At 40.1% G+C, this 23,737-nt stretch overlaps 1 protein-coding gene across 1 annotated transcript; it reads right to left on the bottom strand.

The window, feature by feature from the left end:
* Window positions 1-1,356: 1,356 nt before the first annotated feature.
* On the bottom strand, window positions 1,357-23,720 carry LOC146470995 (methylmalonate-semialdehyde/malonate-semialdehyde dehydrogenase [acylating], mitochondrial-like). The gene is made up of 18 exons (XM_085121310.1): window positions 23,568-23,720; window positions 21,623-21,673; window positions 21,006-21,080; window positions 19,904-20,065; window positions 18,603-18,681; window positions 18,201-18,324; window positions 16,772-16,802; window positions 15,929-16,076; window positions 15,003-15,067; window positions 14,192-14,248; window positions 8,216-8,275; window positions 7,852-7,981; window positions 6,954-7,051; window positions 6,660-6,743; window positions 5,112-5,186; window positions 4,036-4,140; window positions 3,017-3,115; window positions 1,357-1,801 (listed from the first exon to the last, which is right to left on the bottom strand). The coding sequence occupies exons 1-18, from the start codon at window positions 23,616-23,618 to the stop codon at window positions 1,700-1,702; spliced, it is 1,596 nt and encodes a 531-aa protein (XP_084977436.1). The 5' UTR covers window positions 23,619-23,720; the 3' UTR covers window positions 1,357-1,699.
* Between the last annotated feature and the right edge of the window lie 17 nt (window positions 23,721-23,737).

Below are 23,737 nucleotides of genomic sequence, written 5' to 3'. Positions count from 1 at the left end.
CGTGGTATGGCCAATACCGTACGCATGCGCACAACCATATCACCCGGGCAGTGGCAGCTTTTCGCCCTTGTTAGGGCTCATCAGCACGGCATAGTCCCAATAAGGGCGAAACAGCCGTCCATGGCTGCCACTGCCCGGGTGATATGGCTGTGCGCATGCGTACAGTATTGGCCATACCACGGGGATGGTACGTGTGTCTCAGTGCTGATAAGTGTTGGTATAAATAAATGCCTCGAATAAATGCCGCAATGTCGAGAAAGATCGCGATTTGAAGGCGGCGTTTATTCGAGGGCGACGTTTAATGATATTTTTGCTTGTCCCTGCGGCGTTTATTCGAGGGCGGCGTTTGTTTGAGGGAGGCGTTTATTCGAATAATTACGGTAGTTATTGGCTAGGCTTAGGATCCAAGAAAACAGGCCACAGTTTTCAACGTGCGCGCGCTAATGACGTAAGAAATTATGCACAGTAAGAATTCAATGGAGTGGACTAGATGTGAGGATGCCACATTTCTAATCCACAGGTCCCGAGTTCAAATCTCCCTCGCTAATACTTGTGAATAGCCAACTGCTCCATGATAATATTACTTGCTCTAAACTGTAAGGGTCAGTTATTAAAAGACACTTTAGACGGTGTTTACCAAAACCACGTTCTAAGCCATTTTCAACTTTGCCAACAATCATATCTAAACATTGCCTACTGCCGACGGTAACAAGAAGGCTTGCATCCCAGACTAGAGAACTATTTATCTAGTAAAAATAAACCACTTAGAAACAGATTTGGAGGCCCACTGATTGTCTTAAGTCGCGGCCCAAGTTGAACTCTGTTTAAATAACTGGCCCTTAATATTTTGAACGCGGGAATCATGTCACAAGTAGCTAACTTATGATCATCCGGCTGGGTGTAGCCCTGAGAAGGACTCTTTGAGGTGACGACCTGAACGGAAGTTATCATCAGAGTCAAGTAAATTATGGAACGCCAGTTGATGGTTTAAAAATGTCTCTGGTTATTGACCTGATTGGTCAATGAAGTCGAGATGTTTTGAGATGTTACTTTCTCTAGCTTACTAATGTTCCCAACAAGAGCAAGACTCTTTGATTTAAGGTATCATCATCATCATCATCATCATCATCATCATCATCATCATCATCATCATCATCATCATCATCATTATCATTATCATCATCACTATCATCATGTCAACATGACAATTCGTAGCCGATGGGTCACACAAGCTGTCTGGCTGTCAATCTCACGAAAATTCTTCAAGATTAAGCGAGTTGACAAAACTACGGGAGACTCTTCATGCAGAAAACTTCAGCGGCTTTTCAAAGATAACATCATCACAACCACTGCCGATCGTAGGAAAAGACTCTTTATTGTTAAATTCAGATGATTAGAATACTATTTTGGTCAGCACTCCATTCACCCGGTCTCGCAATCTGTTAAATAAGTTGTACACTTGACCTGTTAAACACCTAGATATGATGCGCCCTAGCCTAGGGACATGCTGTCTAAGGGTTGTCTTGATTTCCTAGCGAGACCACATACAGAATTCGACTATTGATTAATTTTGTCCTTCCCTGCGTCAATATTCACCGTAGTTCCATGTTTGTTGTTGTGGACTATTGTCCAACAGTTTTACTGCGTGTAAATATTTCAGAGATGAGAGTTTCTTGTTCAAATACAATGTTTGTATGGTTTATTTTATGGTGGGGAATGCAGTTGGGGCCTTCATTGCTTCAGCGTCCTCATCTCTCCAAAGACTCGTGATGGTTTTAACATCCAAGTAGAAGTTGATACCCTGAAAAAATAAAATAAAATAAAATAAAAAAATATCTATAATTTAGCTACATCATAGTTAAAAGGCAATGGTTATGAAGCCTGGCAAACTTCTTTGTTATATTTTTTTGCTAGCTTTTTCGGCCTTGACCGTGCACAAAGCCACAATAGATTTTGAAATGTATAGGAACAACTGACCAATAGAAACGTTCCTGTTAAGATATTTAACCGTAAAGGATTGTGCACGGTCGCGGCCCTTCCAACATAAATTGCTGCACCATTCTTTTCATGGTAAGGTTTCATAACCAGTCCCTCAATTATGGACGGTGCCTATTAATACAGAGGTATTTTTGTGCAGTTTATGACTATGCGGGAAAAGCAGATCTTAGCAAGAGCGATTAGAATCCAAAAAGGAAAATCGGGGGTAACCACGCATTTTTTTAAAGAGATAATTAAGCAACAAGAATTCTAAAAAGCGCTAAATTAAAAAGCAATGCGTGGCACTTTTTTTGCCAAATTAAAAAATGCGTGGTCACCGCTAATTTTCTTTTCGTATCCCAAAAACCCTTGCCAATATCTGCTTTTCCTGCGTACTTGTAAAGCGCGCAAAAATATCTGTTTTAGCAGGCATCGCCGTTAAGAAATCCGACTTTCTCTGGCCGTCTGAAGATCCGGAGAGCGGATGCGCAGTAGCAAAAGTAGGCACCGTCCTTTTCTATGGCTACCTGCAAAAGAGTCATTTGTTTTCTAAAGGTCGCGGGGAGAGTTGGGAAGCAAGGATACTGCCACGTTTACCCTCGCCTCAGTCTTACTCTGCCGGTCTCAGTGAGACGTAAAGTGCGCGAAACGAAGGTATTTCCTCTGGCCAATCACAACAGACTTAAACTTCGCAATGGACCAATCAGAATTCAGAGAAAAGGCGGATGTCCGAGTCGAGTGACTTAGAAAAGAAACGATGAAAACAAAACAAAAAACAACCACAAAAAGAAATGGGATCACAACGCCACGGCAGTTAATTCATTCCTGTACATACTTTCAAACCGCATTAAGAAGCCAACAAGAACAAATTTGTCAAACCCAGTATAAAGTGGACAACAAAATACACTGATTTTCTCGTTGAGACAGGAATTAAAACCTCTTTAACCTAATACAAAATTGATGTAAATTTCTTCTTCATGATCGCGAGGGAAAACAGTTTTTCCCCGACTACAGCAACCTTAAAATTTCAACACGTTACCTGTTTTCCATAAAAGTGCGAATCTCCCAAGAAAGATCCACGTGACCCAGTGAAAGAGAACATTGGAAGCGGAACTGGGATGGGGACATTGACACCAATCTGAGGAGAAAACATGTTACTATGGTTACGTGTCACCATGGTAACGCATGATGAGTTTGTCTGCTGGGCAACATAAGTACAGTAACATATCAAAAGCAGACTTTTGAAACTGTTTCTTTCGCGAAGCTGGAACAAGTCTTTTGAGGTTATTAGTGCATTAAAGAAATATTCTGAACATTGCTGAAAATCTCTGAGCATTAACCGCAAGCTATCAACAATAGTGTCGGAAACTTTGCAGTGTGATCATGTTGATCTGTGACGCATTTGGTGTTTGGTTAGTGTAATGCAAGTTATAGTGTGTGTAAACGTTGCTTCACCGTCTACTGGCTGTATTCGACAAAAAAATTCAGTTAATGAGCTTCTGTTGAATTTAGATGCCCCAGACACTGATAGCAGAATACATTCTTTTGTTGGATGTAGTTGCGAGTGTTTCACTATCGAGCTGTGTTCCTGAAATAAATCTTGTGATATGACAAGATGTGTCTTTCTCGTCATCTCAACATGAGAAAATATATCATTTCGCTTCCAGCATATTCTTCGCTCAGCTCCTCCTTTTACAACCATTCACGAATAGTATTTACTGCCTAACATGGGATATTCTATGGTATTCACTCAGAAAAACGATCGAGCGGCCTAGCACCAAAAACCTTCCCCAGAGAGGAACGCAGCGATGCAAAAACGGTTGCAGAACTGAACAAAAATGCTTTACCTCTTAGTCGCAGCTTGTGTAAGTTCTTAGCACGTTCTTAAAATCTGGGTCAATTTCAGTATTAACATTCTTTTATAAAAAGGTTCTTAAATATATAAGAAAAGAGTGTACTCCGTCAAATTGGCGCAGTTTTGATCAAAACACAACAAGATCTGGATAATGCCACTTTAAATGATTATAATTAAAGACAAGCGATATCAAGGAATCAAACCTGGCCGACATCCACTTTGTGTTGGTATTTGCGAGCTACGGATCCCGAGTTGGTGAAGATCGCGGTGCCATTTCCATACGGGTTCTTGTTCACAATATCAATAGCCTTGAAATTAAACGAACAGAAATTAGTACAATGACGTAAGAAAGAAGGGCAAGACACTGGAGTACCTTGAAACCCTCTCAGGCACTGTTAAGTTAAGAGAACATAAAGGACAGAGAAACTGCCCTTGTAAGCACAAGGGTAATTTCCAGTTGAGCTATTTTTAGACAGACATAGTAAATAAATAATAAATAAATAAATAAATAAATAAATTTAAGTGTCAATGTCTTTATCGCAGAGCACTTATTGGGGACACTTTCCAAATCGAATTGGAATTTAGAAGAGTTGGTTTTTGAGGAGAGGGGAAAACCGGAGTACCTGGAGAAAAACTTGTCGGAGCAAGGACGAGGACCAACAACAAACTCAACTCACATATGACGCCGAGTCCGGGAATCGAACCAGGGCCACATTGGTGAGAGGCGAGTGCTCTCACCACTACACTACGCCATCCCTGCTTCCCTGGTCCCTTTACGTTGAACGTAAATTAATTCCTTTCTTACAAACCTGTTTACAGGAATTGGACGTAAAGGTAAACTTGCTATATGCAATTTCTCTTCACCCTTCTCTCTTGCCTTTGCATTGATAAAGATTCTGTCTTTCGACTGCAATCGTGTCCTTAAATTTTGCGTTCATACTGGCGGCTACATGGTAGGCTACTTAAGGACGGCGCAAACTTTTGGTACTGCGCATACGTTCTGCGCATCTCGGGATCGTCCTGGTAACTTAAGTTTCCAGTTTAAGGTCGATGCCTATTAACCCTGCAAGCCTTAAAAGCGCTCCGCATCAAATTTCTTCTGGTAATGCCAGTGCTTATTCAAACCACGAGGCCATGAGAATTAAGGATATGATCGCCCAAGGTGAATTTTCTGGATACTTGTACAACCTCTTCCCAGGACTTTTATAAGAAAAGAATGGGAATAAAATAGGAGACTTTGTTCTTTGATATTAATGGTTTAAGGGTTGAGCGCAATTACCTCATCAAGGGTATCCACATTCATTGTGATCAAAACAGGTCCAAAGATTTCCTCTTTGTAGCACGTCATTTCCGGCTGAAATAAACAGGTACAATAAGTTAAGGACGGTGCGCTGCTATTGTTACTGCGCATACGTTCTGCACATCTAGAGATCCTCGGGTTTCCCATGGGTAGTGCCTACTGATACAGGGATATTTTTTGCGAGGTTTAAAACCATGCGGAGAAAGCAGAACTTAGCAAGTGCTCTTGATATCCAAAAATAAGACTGGGGGTAACCATGCATTTTTCAGAGATAATAAAGCTTCAATTTCGAAAAAAACGCCATACATTGCTTCGTATTGTACTGCTTTTTAGAATAATTGTTGCTTAATTATCTCTAAAAGTGTCCTGCAACCACCAATTTTCTTTTAGGATTCCAGTAGACCATACTAAAATCTGCTCTTCCCGCATAGTGAAAATAATTGTCCAAAAAATTCCTGTATTAGTAGGCACCGTCCTTAAATGTGCATAAGAAGATAAATTTTAAAAACTTGTTTGATATGTGCAAACAACAAAATAGTACAGACTATTTGAGCCGTCTAGCTAAGGGTAAAATAGCTGAACAGCGCTAAACTTTTCTACGTTTTTGTAGGCGTTAAAACGTTGCCTCTTTTTTTTTAATTTACGCGCGTAAAACCAGATAAATTTACGTCTGAGGAGAGAAATTTACGTGACGATGAAAATCTACCTTCAGCAACTCCACAAGTTGTTAGGACTCGCAACTGACCTCGCGTTGGTTGTTGTACTTTTTGCTGTGCTACACCGTGCTGACGAGAGCCAACCAGCTCGAAACAGCTGTGCATGGTTGCATTTGGTCTCTATCATGTCGCTGTCGTGTTAAGTTTTCTACGCAGTCCGATCAGCCTTACAGTTATTTGAGCTACTTATGTTTATTTTTGGCTGATTAGATCTTTCACAGATCCTGCGTATACTTGCAGCATTTTCGTTTGCGGTCCTTTGCATTTTATTCTTTTTCCGATTTTCAGTCCGTTTTCATTCATTGTTTCCATGCAATTATGGAGGTTTCGCCACCTGTCGAGTTCGACCCGTTCAAGTTCACCCCCCACTTTTCAAGTTCGCCCCTCACATTTCGAGTTCGACCCTTGCATTTAACCGAGTTCGCACCGTCGGTGTATCGAATTCGCCCGCTAATTTTAATCAAATTTCAAAAGCCCAGTGACTGCTGTTGCTACGCAGGGGCGAAATACGGGGCGAAACTTTCTGCTACCTTTCCATGGACACACTGACCACGGCAGTGCTGATGCATCTTAACATTTTACACTGTTACAGGACATCAGACAACAAACAATCCCTTATTTTTCTTTGGGATAGTAAAACAAGTGATACACGCGATCGCGCGCGAAAATTGCCACTCGCGAGACGACGCAACGCCCACGCGTGTTTCCCTCACCTTCACTATCCCTAAGAAAAGGAGTTGTTTCTAGTCTAACGGGACATTGACGTTTACCAACGCCATACTAACATGTAACGCTTCTCACAGTCACTTACTGTAACATTTGACACAACCGTTGGTCCAACAAAGTTTCCTTTCTCGTAACCTTTTACTTTGATATCGCGGCCATCTAAATCAATCTATGAAACAAAGAAACGAGATTTGTTAGCAAAATAAACATTCCGCGCTAAACCGATTATTTTTACAATATTCTAACAACTATCAAAGTCGTGCCGATCAAACCAACGTGCAAAGGGGCTGCCTATCCTGGAGGCTCTTTTTTGAGTAAATACAGTAATTTGAGATTTGTTGGTGAAATCTCACGATTACCGATACCAAGCCGTTCCTACCTGGGCTCCCTGGTCTGCTCCAGACTGCACCAGATTACAGATGCGCTCCTTTGCTGCTGGGGTAATAACAGGTCCGAGGTCTGCTCCTGGTTGGTGACCTACAGGAAGGAAACAAAGTACAAATGAGTGTCAATCAGTCAGTCAGTCAGTCAATAGGGAGCTTAAGCAACGACGACGGCAACGGTAACGACAACGTCACCTGAAGATAAATCTTTATTTCACTCGTGCTACTTCGCGATTATTTCAACTCGCTCAACTTTTACAAAAATGGCGAACTATCCAGGAACCAAATTGGTAGGAGTGGCGTACAAGTTAAGAAAGAAAATGAAAAATTCACCGTCGTGCGTTCACAATCTCCACAAACCCTTAAATGCGGTTATTTCACGTTGTTGTCTTGCAGAGGACGGCAAAAAAAAGTACCAAAATGTAAAACGCACGTGCAGAGCGGCTGTTTTTGCTCATCAAACCTATTGTTTTGCAGCGTTGTCGTTGCCGTCGTCGTTGCATAAGCTCCCTAATAAGCCAGTCAGACGGTCAGTTAGCCAGTCAGTCAGACGAACAGACAGACAACAAGTCAGTCAGTCAGACAGCGAGTCGGTCAAACAGACAGTCACTCAAACCGTCAGTCGGTCAGTCAAACAAATTTTACCAAATTTTTGACCAAAAACAACTGGAAAATCTTATAGACATTTAGCTTCCCTCGTATATGCTCTTTTGGCTCGCCGTGCAATCTTTCCTCCCCAACGACAAGCCAAAAGAGCATCAGTGAGGAAAGCTACATAACATTGCCCTTGAAACCAAAGCGGAAGGATTTGTAAAGAAACATAGATTTTTACTGACATAAAAACTGATGGAAATTTTCTTTCTATCAAAACCAAAAGGACTTGTGAAACAGTACCCTCATTAACTTTGAGTTCTTTTGCCTTGGCTACGAGATCTGGAATCCAGTCTTTGCTTTCGCCAACAAATATGGCAGTGGTAAGGGCCATGCATCTTTGACCTGCAGCTCCAAACGCTGCTCCAATAAGCTGAAATATCAAAAATATATGTTAGTCACAAGAAAATAACATTATCTATACATGTTGTATATTCAGCTGATCAATGATTGTTTGAAGGCAGGTTTGAAAAGGTCATTTAGCGATGAGACTGCTATTAGCTCTAAATCAACTTACACACTTGTAACAGCAGTAGTTAATGGAAACGAAAAAGTGATAAATTAAAACTCTTGGGGCAATCAGTTTGGAGTACAAAGTGAGTCAAACCTGGTTGATAGTATTCTCCTTGTTCGCATCAGGCATAACCACTCCATGGTTTTTGGCTCCCTTTGAGAGAGAAAAAAAATTTCTATTAATAAATGATTAAATCAGTTGTCATAACATGCATCAGTATTACCAACAGCAGGTTTATGCAGTCCTGGGGGAGAGCCAAGATGGACGGCAGCGTTTTTGAGTAGTCCGTCCTGTGTAGCTCTCCGCTTCGTAATAAATGGCTGAAAAGGTAAGCGAATGCGACGAAAGTCCGCCCATCACTGGAGGGAAGAGAGTTGAAAGGCCTAGTAGCAGCAGCTCGTCCGAAATTCCTCCAAATAAGACTGCAAAGACTACAGAGCACATGGTCGAGCATGCCGATCTGTCGAGTATCTGGATCGCACTGAACAAAATACAACGGAACACTGACGAGCTTCTTAAAGAGAACAGAGCTTTGCGCAAGCAACACGAAGAACTGCAGAAGTCTCTAGAGTTCCACATCGACAAACTGGAAAAATTAGAGGCGGAGAATAACAAGCTGAAACAAGATGTGAGCTCGCTCAAGAAAGAAGTTCGCAAAGCAGAAGATGAAGTTGCCGACTTAAACGACGATCTAGATGGTCTTAAAAGCGATCTGGACACCGCTATATGCCAAATAGACGATTTAGAACAATACACTAGAAAACATAATCTCGAAATTCACGGCATTCCTGAGTCTTCAGAAGAAAATCTGTCTGACAAGATCATCAAGCTTGGAAAGGTTCTCAATGTACATATTGTCAACAATGACATCGACATCTGTCATAGAATGGCTACGAGAAGATCTAACGGCGGTCCAAGACCAATCATTGTACGATTCAGATCATACAAAGCCAAAAATGAACTCTATAAATCCAAGAAGCACCTGAAGTCAGTAAGTTTAAACAACTATTTTCATAATGCAGGAGCTGTTTATATTAATGAGAACTTAACTAACTATAGGCGTGAACTGTTCGCTAAAGTAAGAAAAGTTAAAAAGATCAACAACTGGCATAGCGCCTGGACCATTGACGGCAAAATTTTCGCCAGGAAGTCCCAAAGCGATCAAGTACATAGAGTATATGAAGTCGAAGATTTGGACAATATTCGTTAGGTTATAATCAAATATTTTTCTTTCCCACCCTCTCCCACATGTAACATAACATTATTCAAACGTTCCCTTTCAAAACCCTCGCTTCCCTTTCGCTTCATCAATTAATTATTTAAATTTTGGCGGAGAGTTTTGTAGGAGGGTTTTGTCTCTTTTCAACATGCCTTTAAAAAATGGCACTTATTCCCTTCTATACAATAAGCTGCTTCGCAGTTTAATTAGTGTTTCTATTATGTTAAGTGTTAGTTGCCATAGCACACTTGTTGTACTCATCGTGATTTGTACCCGCCTTACTCAACGTATTGTAAATTGTTGTCAGCGCACCATCTGCACAAAACATTTCCATCGCAAGGCTAAACGCTATCGAACGTTGCAAGCTGTGGTTCATGAATTGCGTTAGAAAGAAATTCATAAATCTAGTGTGTATATGACCTTAAATGCTGTTTCTCTTAATGCAAGAGGCCTCAACAAATCTATCAAAAGAAGAAAACTTTTCCGGTGTCTTCATATAAGAAAATTTGATGTAATTTTTCTGCAAGAGACGTACAGCGATGCTAGCTTGGAAAATTTTTGGCGAGCAGAATGGGGAGGCGACATTTTCTTTGCGCACGGCTCAAAACACAGTAGAGGTGTTATGATTCTTTTCAGTCCCTCGCTCAGTAAAGAGGTGACGAATGTTACTGCGGATAAAAACGGCAGATTTATTATTGTAAACACCACCGTCAACGAAGACGAATTGTGCCTCGTTAATATTTATGCCCCAAACGACCAAAACCAGCAAATTTCATTTTTTCAGAAGATAACCGATTCTATTCGTGGCCAGCAAACTGACAAAATTCTTATTGGTGGAGATTTTAACTGCCCACTGTCCGCTTCCGATAAATTTGGAGGTAAAGACATTCAATTCAAAAAAAGTGTAATACATTCCATCGACGAACTCCGTTGCAACTATGACCTAGTCGATCCCTGGCGAGAACAACATCCACATGATACACAGTTTACGTGGAGAAATAGCTCCGGGAAAATCAAATGTAGACTGGATTTCTGGCTCATCTCGAAGCATTTATTATGCCGCGTTTCGAAAACCGACATTTCCGCCTATCATGATTCAGATCACTCCCCTGTCACCATCTCGATCAAGCCTGAAGACAAACAAGAAGAAAGAGGCCCAGACTCCTGGAAATTTAATAATTCACTCTTAGAAAATGAAGATTTCGTCACAAAAATGAGCTTCATCATCAAACACGCCGCCCAAAAACACAAGGATGTTGCTGATAAAAGGTTATTTTGGGAAATGTTGAAAATGGAGATCCGGATATTTGCAATTCGTTTTGCGAAAAAGAAAGCCAACGCTGAAAGAAGTACGGAATTGAAACTCCTCCAAAAGCTAGAGAAAATCAACTCACGTATCGACGAAACCCCAGAAAATAGCTCCCTTGTAAACAAGGCTAGAAAACTCAAGATCGAATTAGATGAAATTGCTGTGCAAAAAACTAAAGGGTCTATTATCCGGAGTAGGGCTAGATGGTATGAATTAGGAGAAAAATGCAACAAATACTTTTTTAACTTAGAAAAAAGAAGTTATGTAAAGAAACATATAACAAAGCTGAAGACACCTGACGGTAGCACTGTAGAGGATCCAAAAACTATATTAACCGCCATGAAAAATTTTTACAATCAGCTTTACACCTCTCAAAACCAGCTTTCAGCTGAACGCTTTTCTACCTTTTTCGATTGTGAATCCTTACCAAAACTAGACAGCACAAAGCAAGACCTTTGCGAAGGTCTGATAACCGCAGAGGAATGCCTTGCCGCGTTGAAAACGTTTCAACCTAACAAGACTCCTGGCACAGATGGGTTAACAGCAGAATTTTACCTTCGTTTCTGGCCCGATGTTTCTGGTCCTTTGATAGACTGCTTCAATCACAGTGCCTCACTAGGAGAACTTTCTATCTCTCAGAGTCAAGGAATCATCTCCCTGATCCCAAAAAAGAATAAAGATCCTCTTCTGTTAAAAAAATTGGCGCCCTATTTCCCTTCTAAACACAGACTACAAATTAGCAACCAAATGTATTGCGAAACGTTTAGAGAAAGTACTTCCGTACTTGATAAACGGTGATCAAACTGGGTACATCAAAGGTAGATTTATTGGTGAAAATATTCGCTTAATTTCGGATATAATTGAACAATATGAAAACAAGGACGGAATGATACTTTTCCTTGACTTTGAAAAGGCCTTTGATTCTTTAGAATGGGACTTTCTCTTTAAAGTGCTTAACACTATGAATTTCGGTCCAAGTTTCCTCAACTGGATCAAAACGTTTTACACCAACATTTCTAGCTGTGTTGTAAATAATGGCTACTCGTCGGAATTTTTTTCTCTCCAAAGGGGTGTTAGACAGGGTTGTCCTCTTTCAGGTTTACTCTTTGTTCTAGCTGTGGAGCCACTCGCCCACCAAATAAGAATCGATGAATCAATCAAAGGACTTGAAAACGGAAATAAGATCACTAAACTCAGTATGTACGCTGACGACACCACCGCTTTCATTCGCGACGATTCATCCGCGGTGTCCCTACATACTCTTCTCGATCAGTTCGGTGACCTTTCCGGCTTGAAAATCAATAAGTCTAAAACCGAGGGTCTTTGGCTTGGTCCTTTGAAAAGCCGATTAGCCAAAGAAGAACCTTTTGGCATTTCATGGCCGAAGCAATACGTCATTGCGCTTGGAATCGCTTTTCCTTATCATGTTCAGGTTGGGAATAAAATCAATTTCGACGAGAGGCTTGCCAAACTCAAAAAAGTTCTAAATACTTGGTCAAGTAGACATTTAACGATCTTAGGCAGAATTGCCATCGTCAAAAACTTAGCTCTCGCCAAACTTGTTTATAGTTGTTCCGTATTAAATGTTCCCAAAGAATTTGTAAAAGAAGTCAACAGCAATATCTTCTCTTTTATTTGGAAATTTAAGCCAGATAAAGTCAAAAGAAAAACTCTGACCGGCCCAATAAGCCACGGCGGTCTTAATATGCTCAATTTTGCTGACGTTGTTAAATCGCTCAAGACTTCGTGGGTTAATCGTTACTGTCTAGCAAATGACCGCCATTGGTGTGCCCTCCTTGATTCGCTTTTAGGTAAGGTCGGTGGAACTCTCTTATTTCAATGTAACTACGATCTTAAATTACTCGACCTCAAAAATCTCTCTGTTTTTTATAAAGACGTTTTAGCTGTATGGCAAGAGCTCAATTCCAAAGATCCACGTAACGCAAATGAATATAAACAAGAAATCATTTGGAACAATCGGTTTATAAAGATAAACGGAAAATCGTTTTATTATAGATCATGGGCTAATAAAGGCATTTTGAAAATAAGCGACCTCCTAAACATCCATGGCCAGTTCCTTTCGTTCGAAAACTTCAAATGCAAATATAGCGTTCGCTCTACTTTTCTCGATTATGCTGGTGTTCTTGCGGCAATCCCTAAAATTTGGAAAAGCGAAATCGTAGGTAATCTCATTAACGGCGATAACGAACCAGTTCCATCCCTTGACATCTCCTCTACAAAAAAAGCCCGTGTGATACTTGCAGAAAGATCCTTTTCTCCCCCCATCGTTGAAATCAATCTTAGAAAACAAGGGTTGAATGTAAAGGCAGTATACGAGCTTCCTTTCAAAGTCACAGTCGAAAACAAACTGAGGAGCTTCCAATTCAAACTAATTCATAACATCATACCCACTAATCACTCTCTTTACAAAATGAATATAAAGGCTTCTCCAGAATGTGAACGCTGCCTCTTTCCGAACGAAACGCTTATTCACATGCTTTGCGAATGCCTCGACGTTAAAATCTTTTGGAAAGACATAATGATGTGGCGGAATGCTAAGCGCTCTGACAACATTAGTCCTAGGAATACTGAAATCCTGTACGGTTACAAACCTGAAACGACCACCTTCTACGCGTTAAACCATTATCTTCTTATTGCTAAATATCATGTTTTTCTTGCAAGAAACCAGTCTGAGACTTCAAATTTAAAGGTCTTTCTTGCCTTACTAGACAGCAAGATCAAATGTGAAAGACAAATAGCCATTAGAAATTCTAATTACGAAAAATATAGAGCTAAGTGGACCACTCTCAGCAACTACGATGCGTGAAGCACTTTAAGTATGAAAGTTGAGTAAGGGGAATCTTTTATTATCTCTTGTATGTGTGGGTGGGGTGCGTGTGTGTGTATGTGTGTGTGTGTTGTGTTAGCATCGTATGCAGGATGACGTAGCACGTGTATTTATTTCGTAATTAGTTAAAAAGAATACAAGCAATGTAATTACAATTTCTGTAAGTAGGTCAAGCAATGTAATGTAATGTAGTAATAGTAGTGTAACTCAAATAGTCATGTAACGTAGTATTGTTTGTATGTGTCGTTGCTATGAATAATAAAAAAAAAACCAGCAGGTTAATGCATTTGGACTTGCCACCTCTTTCGGCACGTCTGGTTCTCCTATAACGCACCCCACCCCCCCCCCCCCCCCCCGGGGGACAGAGCACCACAGTTTCTTTTAATTAAAAACTAACCCCTTGTAACCTATTGTCGAGTCTGCAGCTTTCAGGGGTAGTCAATGGTTGATTTTGGTGGGATGTCTGTTTAGAAGCCTTAGTCATCTTGCAATTTTGGATTGAATTGTGATACTTGGAATCATACTTGTCCATTGTATTGCTAACATACTAAGAGGATCCTTCGATGGTCTACAGAAAGTGTTGATCTTGCAATAGTCTTGTGTGCAAAGGTAAGAGTATCCTGGAGTGCACCTTGAGTTAAGTGTTATTGTTGAATTTGGAAAAAAAATGTCACCATCAGTGTATTAGCTTACCATGTTTGACTGAACTCTCTTTCCATTCTTTGAACCAGTTTCGTAAATGAATTTTCCCTGGCAAGGAATAAGAGAAAAAACTGATTGTTCAGCTACTTATGACAATAATACGCCAGTGGGAATTTAGAAAAGAAACCACCAAGTGAATGATACACTGTTCCAACAAAGTTTCAAAGATGGGGCTTGTTGGAAGATTACCGATATTATGGACAGAACCCAGGGTTGGGATCCAGGGTGCAGGGCTGTAAAATGCAGGGCTCTTAAAGGGCCCCAAGACAGAAAGATCAGTGCTTTAGGGCTTGGTGGCTTTACTACTGGGATCCATTATTTGGGATTAGTATTTTTATGGAGGATGCAGGTAGAAAAAGGCTAAGGGCTGGGTGGTAGCCATGCAGTACCAGGTAAAAGTAGGTTGACAGTCCCTTGAAGCTTGGCACCTCGAGCCTTCATCCTTGAAACTCAAAAGCTTAAATGAGTACTATCAAGGTTTCCCAACTCAAGTGCATCATGTATCAAGTCAAGCATATCACGTTTCAAGACAAGAAAACAAAGAACTTTTCAGACGTGACTAGTGAAAGTGTTCATTTGTCAAAACCTTACTAACATAATTATCATCCTCAAATTTTCAGAGAGCACTAAGTTTCAAAAGCTTGTTCAATCTGTGGAGTGCATTCATTAGAAAGTAGCTAATTTTGTCATTTAAGCTAATGTGTGTTCATGACGCTAAATGTGTAAACAAAGATCCACCTTATAAACTTTCCATCACTTTTATTATAATTTCAGCTAAAATCACTTGGCTAAAGGTACTTACAGCCCTGTCTGAGCCAACGAATGAAATGGCTTTGATATCAGGATGTTCACAGATGAATCTGACAGCTGTAAATAAAATAACATTAAAGCAATCAGTAAACAAAAAATGAAAGGCTAACATCCTTGTGAATGAATGAAAGCAAGAAGGTCAGCAAAGTAGTGCATGTCATTAGGGAAGAACTCGAATTCCTTGATCCTTGAAATTTTAGCAGAATTTTACAGCCAAACCCTGAAAACTAAATAAAGTTTTAGTACACTGTGTAGTTCCAAAAGGTTTCCATACCTCCCCCATCAAATAAGGAGCAACCATTTGATATGATTTCGTTGCCTTCCATATTGCCCACCTATGCTGTATTTTGTATTATTATTCATTGTGTATTTCAGTATTATTTCTTTAATAGCTTTCTTTTGCATTTGATGTACTGATGCAACCTTGCACTTTAAAGCCGAGTCACATTCCACCATACAACATGTGGACACAGATTTTGTATACTGTCTTATGATTAGATTTTGTACTTATCTGAGATATGGATCAAGTGGTAGAGCGAGGGTCAGGAAATTTTGAATGTTGTTATGATCTTGTGATGTAAATACCCCGATGCTATTTCAATTACTTGTACTATTGTAGTATGCAAATTTGTTACTGATTTTATGATGATAATGATGGTAGCTTTCTATTTTTATCTTTTTCATTTTGGCACAGCCCCATAAGCTTTCTAGCTTTAATTTCTACCATGGATAAATAAAGTTTATTGATCAATGGATTGATTGAATAAATATGATCATCATCATCATCACCACTGCCGTAGCTTTGATGCTCTTGGGGCTGGGAGGGAAAGGGGATGTTCCTCCCCCCTCCCTCCCCCCTTTTCCCAATTAGCTCACAGACACAGGTAGTAAATTGAGTAAAAGGCAAGGAAAACCTACGTTCAACAGTGCCATGGAAAACATTAATGCAGCCGTCAGGGATGCCTGCCTCTTGCGCAAGCTTCATGATGAACATAACAGCTCCAGGGTTCCTTTCAGATGGTTTAAGAACCATGGTATTGCCGCAAACTAATGCCATAGGGAACATCTATAAAGACAACACAATTTGAAAATTAAAATTAACAGTTCCAGACAAAATCCATACCCACCCCAAGGAAGGTCATTCGAAATTCGTTGGGGGGGGGGGGGGGGGGTCTTAAAAGCCAAGATGTTAGAAGCAAAGAAAGAAGCTAAACTGGAATTTCCTGGGGAGGGGGGTGGAAAACAGGAACCAGGGGAGTGTGGACATTTTCTGGAACTGCAAATAATATTATTGCAAGTTGCAGGAATAAACTGCCTCATGTACCAGTGCTTACCTTTAATACTTTGACGAAATTTACTGGAGGACAGGTTCAAAAGACTGGATTAAACTACCAGCTATATCAATCCTTTAAATATTTATTCAGCCCAAACATATACATGCATATTTGTAATAGTTGTTTTTTTCATGGTACTAGTTGGTTGAAATCATTTAAGCATTGAGATATCTTTTCTACGATCATCTCCCTTTTCTTGTGGTCTTGTACGTGTATGTTTGATATAGTCGTCAATCCGCATATTGCAAGGGGAAATTAGATGCTGATCAAAGCTAAGGGAGTCAAGATTGAACATCCGATGAGCTAACCAATAGGTAAGATGTGACTAAGGGAAACTTTGAACATTTCCATGTCATGTACTACAACAGAGAACGAAAAAGATGTAAGCAGATCATTGCAGACATTTCTGTGTAAAAATTCTACTCACCCACAGTGGGACCATCGCTGGGAAATTGAACCTAAGAAGAGTAAAAGGTAACACTTATTTGATTACAGTCGAACCTCCACTAACGGCCACCTCTCTTTAACGGCCATTTTTTTGTCCTGGCGGACAGTCCATACATTACCTCTTTTTTAAACCTCTCTACAACGGCCACCTCTCTACAACGGCAACGGCCACTAAAGCACGTCCCCAACTGCCAAAATAACCTCTCGACAACGGCCAGTATACAGTTCTTTTTCATGTGTAAAAACCTTTTTCTATAAACTGATGCAGTATTCGACATTTGTCTTCAGAAAATTACGTTTCTGTATCCATTTTAAAAATATACGTATTTTAATTGTGTGCCATTTATATGCTGGAGAAAGCATAAATTGTCTACAATAATATAGCGAATGTTGCGAACCTTGCTCGTTTCGTCTTTCCGGTTAACATTTTGATTCAAAACATTATTTACGTTTTATTGTGTTTTTTATGTATATATATATTATTTAAGATTGGATTGTCATTATAGGCTACAGTAAGCATGAACTTGGCACAATAAACATGTTGTACTTCCTGAAAAAAAGGTGTCATATTACACCCCCACCTCCCCATAACGGCCACCTCTCCACAACGGCCGCTTTCTTCTGTCCCCAAGGTGGCCGTTGTGGACAGGTTCAACTGTACTCAAATCCAGAGCATTCACTTCCTTTGGAGGGAGGGGAGGAGGTCATTTGAACAAGGAGAGGGACTTTTACTAAGACCCTTCTACCCCTATAGAAGTCCCACATTAGCTTCACAGTATCCTTCAGATTTGTTGGTCTTTGACTCCAACCCTCTTATCCCTGGATTTTCCAATACCTTTCAGGGGGTGGGAGGGGGTATTTTCTGAAAGAACACAATGAAACAACAAGATTTCGTAAAATATTAGAAATTTATAGGACTTTGAGAATTAATCACGGCAGTTATTCAGTGCCCCAACTACATTACCCAATCACTGTCAGTACATAATGGGTCTTCAGTATTTCAGTCCATTTTACAAAGAGTACCACACACAAAAAAAATATACTTGTCCAGCACCTGAGACGTTTAAAATTTAGTACATTCTTATCTTTGATGAGAGGTCCTGCTTAGCTCTGCGCTGTTTCTATTGCAAAATATACATGCTGCCCATTCTAGGAACGCCCTTTACTTCATTTCTGCTTATTACTCGTAGTAACGTTATAAGGCTTTCCAAGCCGGTTTGTTTTTCTGTTGTGTTATAATGTTTGTATCCTGAGGTTTCCTATTCTGGGCATGGTATAAAAATATACATATTGTTTCCCATTTCCTCCGCTAAATACCAGGATCGCCCAGATTCCTCTTGTTCTCCCAGCTTCCACCTCCCAGCCCTCTCCCCGTCCCTTAATTTAAAGGTGCAATGCAGTGTACGTACGGTGTGACTCCGGCACAGACTCCGAGGGGAACTCTGTATGAATAGGTGTCCATGTCCTTGGTGATTTGGGACACTGTTTCACCCATCTGCAGTGATGTGATGGAGCAGGCATGCTCAACAACCTCTGAAGAAGAGTCAGCCAACACAATCAATCAATACATTCACTTGCCTTCTATAAAATTTGCCTTTTAATGTGCAGTTCCAGAAAATATCCATACTCCCTCTATGGAAGGTTTTTTGTTTTGCACCCCCCCATTCCCCCAGTTTAGCTTCATACTTTGCTTCTAAAATTTTGACTTTTAAGACCGCCCTCCCCCTAGGAATTTCTGAAGACCTTCCTTGGGGTGGGTATGGATTTTTTCTGGAACTGCACAATGTCAAGTTACATACAAGTTCACTTACGCAATCCTCTTTGTACACTGCCCATGGCATCAGCAGTTGTTTTGCCGGTATCTGCAGTGATGAGATCAGCAATCTCATTCTGTTGAAAACATTAGATTCATGATTATTGAATTATCAAAGTAAAACTACCCAAAGGCACTGTTAGTAATTTTTTTTTCAACCCAGCACTATAGTTAGCCGGCGAATGCGGCCGTATTTCCAGCTGTCGCTTCTCTCCGACAGCCGGAAATACGTCCGCGTTTGCAGGTTACACTATAGTGGGCTAGATCTGAACATGATTAGTACTCAAGATTACATGCTCAGTCATGAATAAATGTTGTAATGCTCCCTTTCTTTCTTTGCCCTGTCCCCTTCAATGTTGAATTTGCTTGTTTTAGCAGAGGAACAAAAGAAATGCTGTGAATGCAAAAGTGAAGGAGGGGAGGGGGAGTACATGACTTTGTATGTGTTATATGAGAGAGATGTCATTTACCTGTGGTCTCAGTGAAGTATTACAACTTGTACAAATAATTATGACTGAGTGTGTAGAAAGCAGCTGAGTTCATATTGATTTTCGCCACTTGCTACATGTTATGATTGTGTAATATGACTTTTGACCAACCTCCACTCTCAGCTCTTGTCGGGAGTGTCTAGCAGTATATATTGGACATGTGAAGTGTGACTCACCGTGTGAGCAACACAGACTGTTTTGACTCAACTTGAGTCTACTTTCTCACACTTTTTTGCCGGTCATGTTCTGAAATACGCTGTCACCACCTTCATGAGCAATTTAATTATTTCTGACCACTCATTGCTGGATTATCATTTCTCTACTAAAGATTTGACATATCATGCAAATGGCAAGAACCCACACACTGCTTTGATCTAGGCACCTGAGTGGGTAGGAGAAAAAAGGGGCCAACTGAAGGCAACATTGAGACGTACAGTACAATAAGCCATTTTCATGATGGCGTCATTTGACTACAACTACCAGAATTCACTTTGTTTTTCTTTTCAAATTTAAATTTTGTAATCCCACTGGAGAGCAAAGAACAATAGCTGTAATTAGCATGAGAAAACAAACACCAGAAGGATTCTGGTAGTTGTAGTAAAATGACGCTATAGTGAAAATGTCCTATTGTGAAAAGCAAATTACCAGAGGGTTTGAGATCCTAAACAGTCATACCCAAAAATCCAGAGGGGACACAGAAGTCTCTAATTGAACAGCCTAGCTCCTCAAGGTTTGCCTGCATCAATACACTAATTTAGTGTATTTAACCTTAACTGAACTAAATAAATATCTCATTTATTAGCTTTCATACCATGTGTTTCTTGACCAGGTGCTGTAGGTTAAACATGGCTTGTTGCCGTGAAAGAACAGATGTCTCAGACCAGGCAGGAAAAGCTGCTTTTGCCGCAGCAACCGCAGCTTCCATCTCTGCTACAGTTGACTCGGGACACCTGGATATGACTTCATTTGTTGCCTGAGTATAAAAACAGTCACATATCACACAACTAACCAAACACTAATTCTATGGATCTAAACCAGTTTGTATGTAAAGACTGGTCAATTCTCTTGAACTAAAAAATTCTAGACAGTAGTATTAGCTGAAAGGACAGGTATACACAGCACAAAATTATTCTGTGGAGAAAACCCCAAAATTTGCCTTCCTGAGAAGGACTTCATGAGATAATCTTTACTATTCAAATAAAAGCTACTAAGCAGTACTTTCCTGTGGTGCTGTTTATTATGCTGTACAAGGTGATTCTTACTTTTGAGTCTGTGGATGAAATCCTAAAGTGTGACAATTTGAATGAAAGCTGCTGAGTAGTGCATTTCTGTGGTGCTGTTTGTTACGCCGTACAAGGTGGTTCTGTCTTTGAGCCTGTGCATGAAATCCTAAAGTGTGACCATCTTATGTCAAATTTAGGTACATGTAACTGATTTTTCATTAATGTGCAGCTCCAGGAAAAATCCATACCCACCCCATGGAAGATCATCAGAAATTCCTTAGGGGAGGGGGGTCTTAAAAGTCAAAATTTTAGAAGCAAAGTATGAAGTTAAACTGGAATTTCCTGAGGAGACGGGGGGTGCAAAACAACAAACCTTCCGTGGGGGGAGTATGGATATTTTCTGGAACTGCACATTTGTTTAAATTTGAAAGTGGCTGAACATTTGTAGAAGCAAACAAACATCGCTCTGTGTTTTTTTCCCCCACAGATATAGGACATGCATGCAGTGTTCCAGATAAGGGAGTGGTCTCAGGTCCAAAACCCAACAAAGCCGGCTTTCTGGCCTGGCAAATTTGATGGTAAACATAACAAGATTTCATGAAAACTGCATCTAACTAGTAACTCCTCATTCAAGATTCTTCATTAACTCCCTGACATTAAAACCACTGCCAGCATGTGTACTGTACTCACTGGATTGTGAATGTCAATCCACTTGTCCGTCTGCGACTCCACAAACTGGCCATTTATAAACAGCTTGGTATTTGGCTGTAGAAAAATGAACAATTTTATTATAATAATGATAATAATAATAACAACTTTATTTATTCACGGAATCCTTATCACTAAAAAGTGGTCTTCTAAAGAGCCGCTTGCATTAAACCTAGTAAATTAAACTCATAAACAAGTATATTCGAGAACTATGATCATTGGCGAAACATTATTAAGAAACCTATTATGCATTTATATTAATTTTGTCTTACTGACACAAGAGAAACATGCCAGGTTTCTACTGTAGTGTACTGAGGTGAAGAGGGATTTTTGGTGGTGTTGGGGGGTAGGGGGACGGGGAGGGGGGTGTATAAAGTGAATAAGAACCAGGGTAGGAGGTGAGAAAAAAAGATATTAAATGAAAACCAAATTTTAAGAAAATGTCCTCAGCTGTAACATTTTGTAGCAGAAATTGGAAAGTGGAGATAGAGGCCAGCGATGATGGGGTTACTAACATAGGAAGTGGGTGATCAGACTGATGTGATTGAGTGCAAATACTTAAAATACATTGACTTAACACCTATGCTATGGATACTTACAACAGAGCCATTACTGTAGTACTTGTTCAAAGCTGATGCCAACGGAGCAGTCTACATTTTGACGTAAAATAATAACAAATAACATTACATAACTGTGGTTTCACTTTGTATCGCCATGGCTGTGTGAACACTGCCGAATGGGATCAGATGTTTCCTCTGTATGAAATGGGTTTGCAGTTCCCCCCTTCCTTGCCTTAAATGAAGAACCAGAAAAATCCACACCTATCCCATGAAAGGTAATTAGAGAATCCTAAGGGGGAGGGGGTCACAAAGGACAAAATTTGTGAAGGAAAATACGAAGCTAAACTGGAATTTAAAGAGGCCAGTGGGGAGGGACAACTTGTGGTTCAGTCTAGTGTGCTTAAATTAAAGAGGCCTCTGTTTATGGGTGATTAAAAATAATAACTGCACATCGCTGGGATCATGAAACTGCTGGTCTGTTGCTGATTCCTGCACTGTGTCTAGCAGGAACTAAAAATAGAATGTCTTGAGTAAGGAGAAGTGTGTTCTTATGGGCATTTGATCAAATAGTGGTTCTATGTTATTGAGATTATTAATTTTGACAGTGTCTGCTTATGGGCTTATGCGCCAAACAATTTGAATCTTAAACACTCCCTCCCCCTACCCAGCAGCCCCTTGGACATTTGAACTTCTGAAAATTCCTACCCTGCAAGGCCAAAAAGCCATTCAAATGCCCTACTCTTGTGCCAAATTTAACAATCAAATATCCCTCCCCCAGAACAAAATAATGTTCCAATTTTGGTTATACACTATTTGGATTGTGGGAAATTGGTTTACTTTTATTCAATCAAAAATTCTGTTCATACCTTCAAAAACACTGCAAAGTTTTTGGAATGGCGATAACCTTTTTGGTGAGCCAGATACCAATGGTATGTCTGGGGGAGGGGAGGGATGTTGAAGGTTCAAATATATTGATACATTAGGGGAGGTGTAATGTTTATCGACGCTGTATATCACAAGAGGGTTAAGTGTAACATAATACCTCCATGCAGTCACCCAATATGATACACAACGCATGTAACTTTCAAAAATTATATAAGCAGCCATGCCAACTCTCTCAGATAATCAGGAAGTTTTCCAGATACGGTACTTGCATGAATCTCCTGGTCTCCCTTATGGGTGATCAAATCGCCACGATACAAGTGACTTGGCATCTTATTTGTAAAAGAAGCTTATATTTCAACAAAAAATTTCCATAAATCCAATATGTTGTGGCTGCATTTGCATGCCTGTTTAACCCAATCTGCCAAAACTTTGATGGAAACCAAAGAAAATACGCTTTGCCATCACTGCCATATAAGCGACTGTCTGATTGGATTTAGGCTCAACCAATTAAAAGTGCATTGCAAAAATGCTGCAGTTTTGCACAAACTTGATGCCAACTCGCCCAAAATTCATTTTATGTTAAGAATGTTTTTTTTAGGAGTGGGGTAAGTGCATCAATTTTTTGAGGGGTAGGGGTAGAGAAATAAAGGGGGGTTGGTTCAACAGAATAAATCTTCAGATTCTTGTGTTGTTGTTTTGAATTGTTCACCAAAGAAGGCATCTTATATGTGCTCTTCCTACGTACAATTTCAACAATTTCGACCATATTTTTCAATCTTATACATAGATGACGTTATTAAGCTTTGGCCACAAACTTTTCAAAAGGACATTTTGAATCGCAGTACAACGCAATTCAACGGATCCAGAGACGGAGAAACAATAAGGGTAAAATCATGTTCACTTTCCTGTTTCAAAAGTTGATTTAAAGTAAGCGATGATGATGGCAGCATCCCGAAAACGTAAGAATAAGCTAGCCCTGGATGACCTGGATCTATTTCGAAATGTACAACGCAATGCAGAGAGAGACAAGCGAAATGTCTGAACGTCCAAAACCAAGTTTTACCCCCCAAAATTATTTCCATATAAAATCTGTAGTTACCTTTTTGCTGCTAGCAAGAACTCGTGACAAAGAACAAGCAGATCGCAGCATTTTTGGCCTCTTTCTGTTGGAATTGCACAGAGAACCGCGAGTTTGGTAAAATCGAACGTGGAAGAGGCCAGGGGCAAGACTTGTAGGGGCTTATGTAGAGCAAAAAAGAGGAGGGTCTG

Source organism: Pavona decussata, unplaced genomic scaffold (assembly GCF_977016875.1).
Source record: "Pavona decussata unplaced genomic scaffold, jaPavDecu1.1 SCAFFOLD_107, whole genome shotgun sequence".
NCBI lineage: Eukaryota > Metazoa > Cnidaria > Anthozoa > Scleractinia > Agariciidae > Pavona > Pavona decussata.
This window is presented reverse-complemented; position numbering and strand designations above follow the sequence as displayed.

Excerpts from the sequence above, each read along its gene's own strand:
- LOC146470995 (XM_085121310.1), bottom strand. The coding sequence starts at position 23,618 with ATGCTGCGATCTGCTTGTTCTTTGTCACGAGTTCTTGCTAGCAGCAAA. Across the intron at positions 18,325-18,602 it reads CAGTGTACAAAGAGGATTGC|AGGTTGTTGAGCATGCCTGC; the intron begins GTAAGTGAACTT and ends ACTCTTCTTCAG. Across the intron at positions 5,187-6,659 it reads CGGTTGTGTCAAATGTTACA|CCGGAAATGACGTGCTACAA; the intron begins GTAAGTGACTGT and ends TGTTTATTTCAG.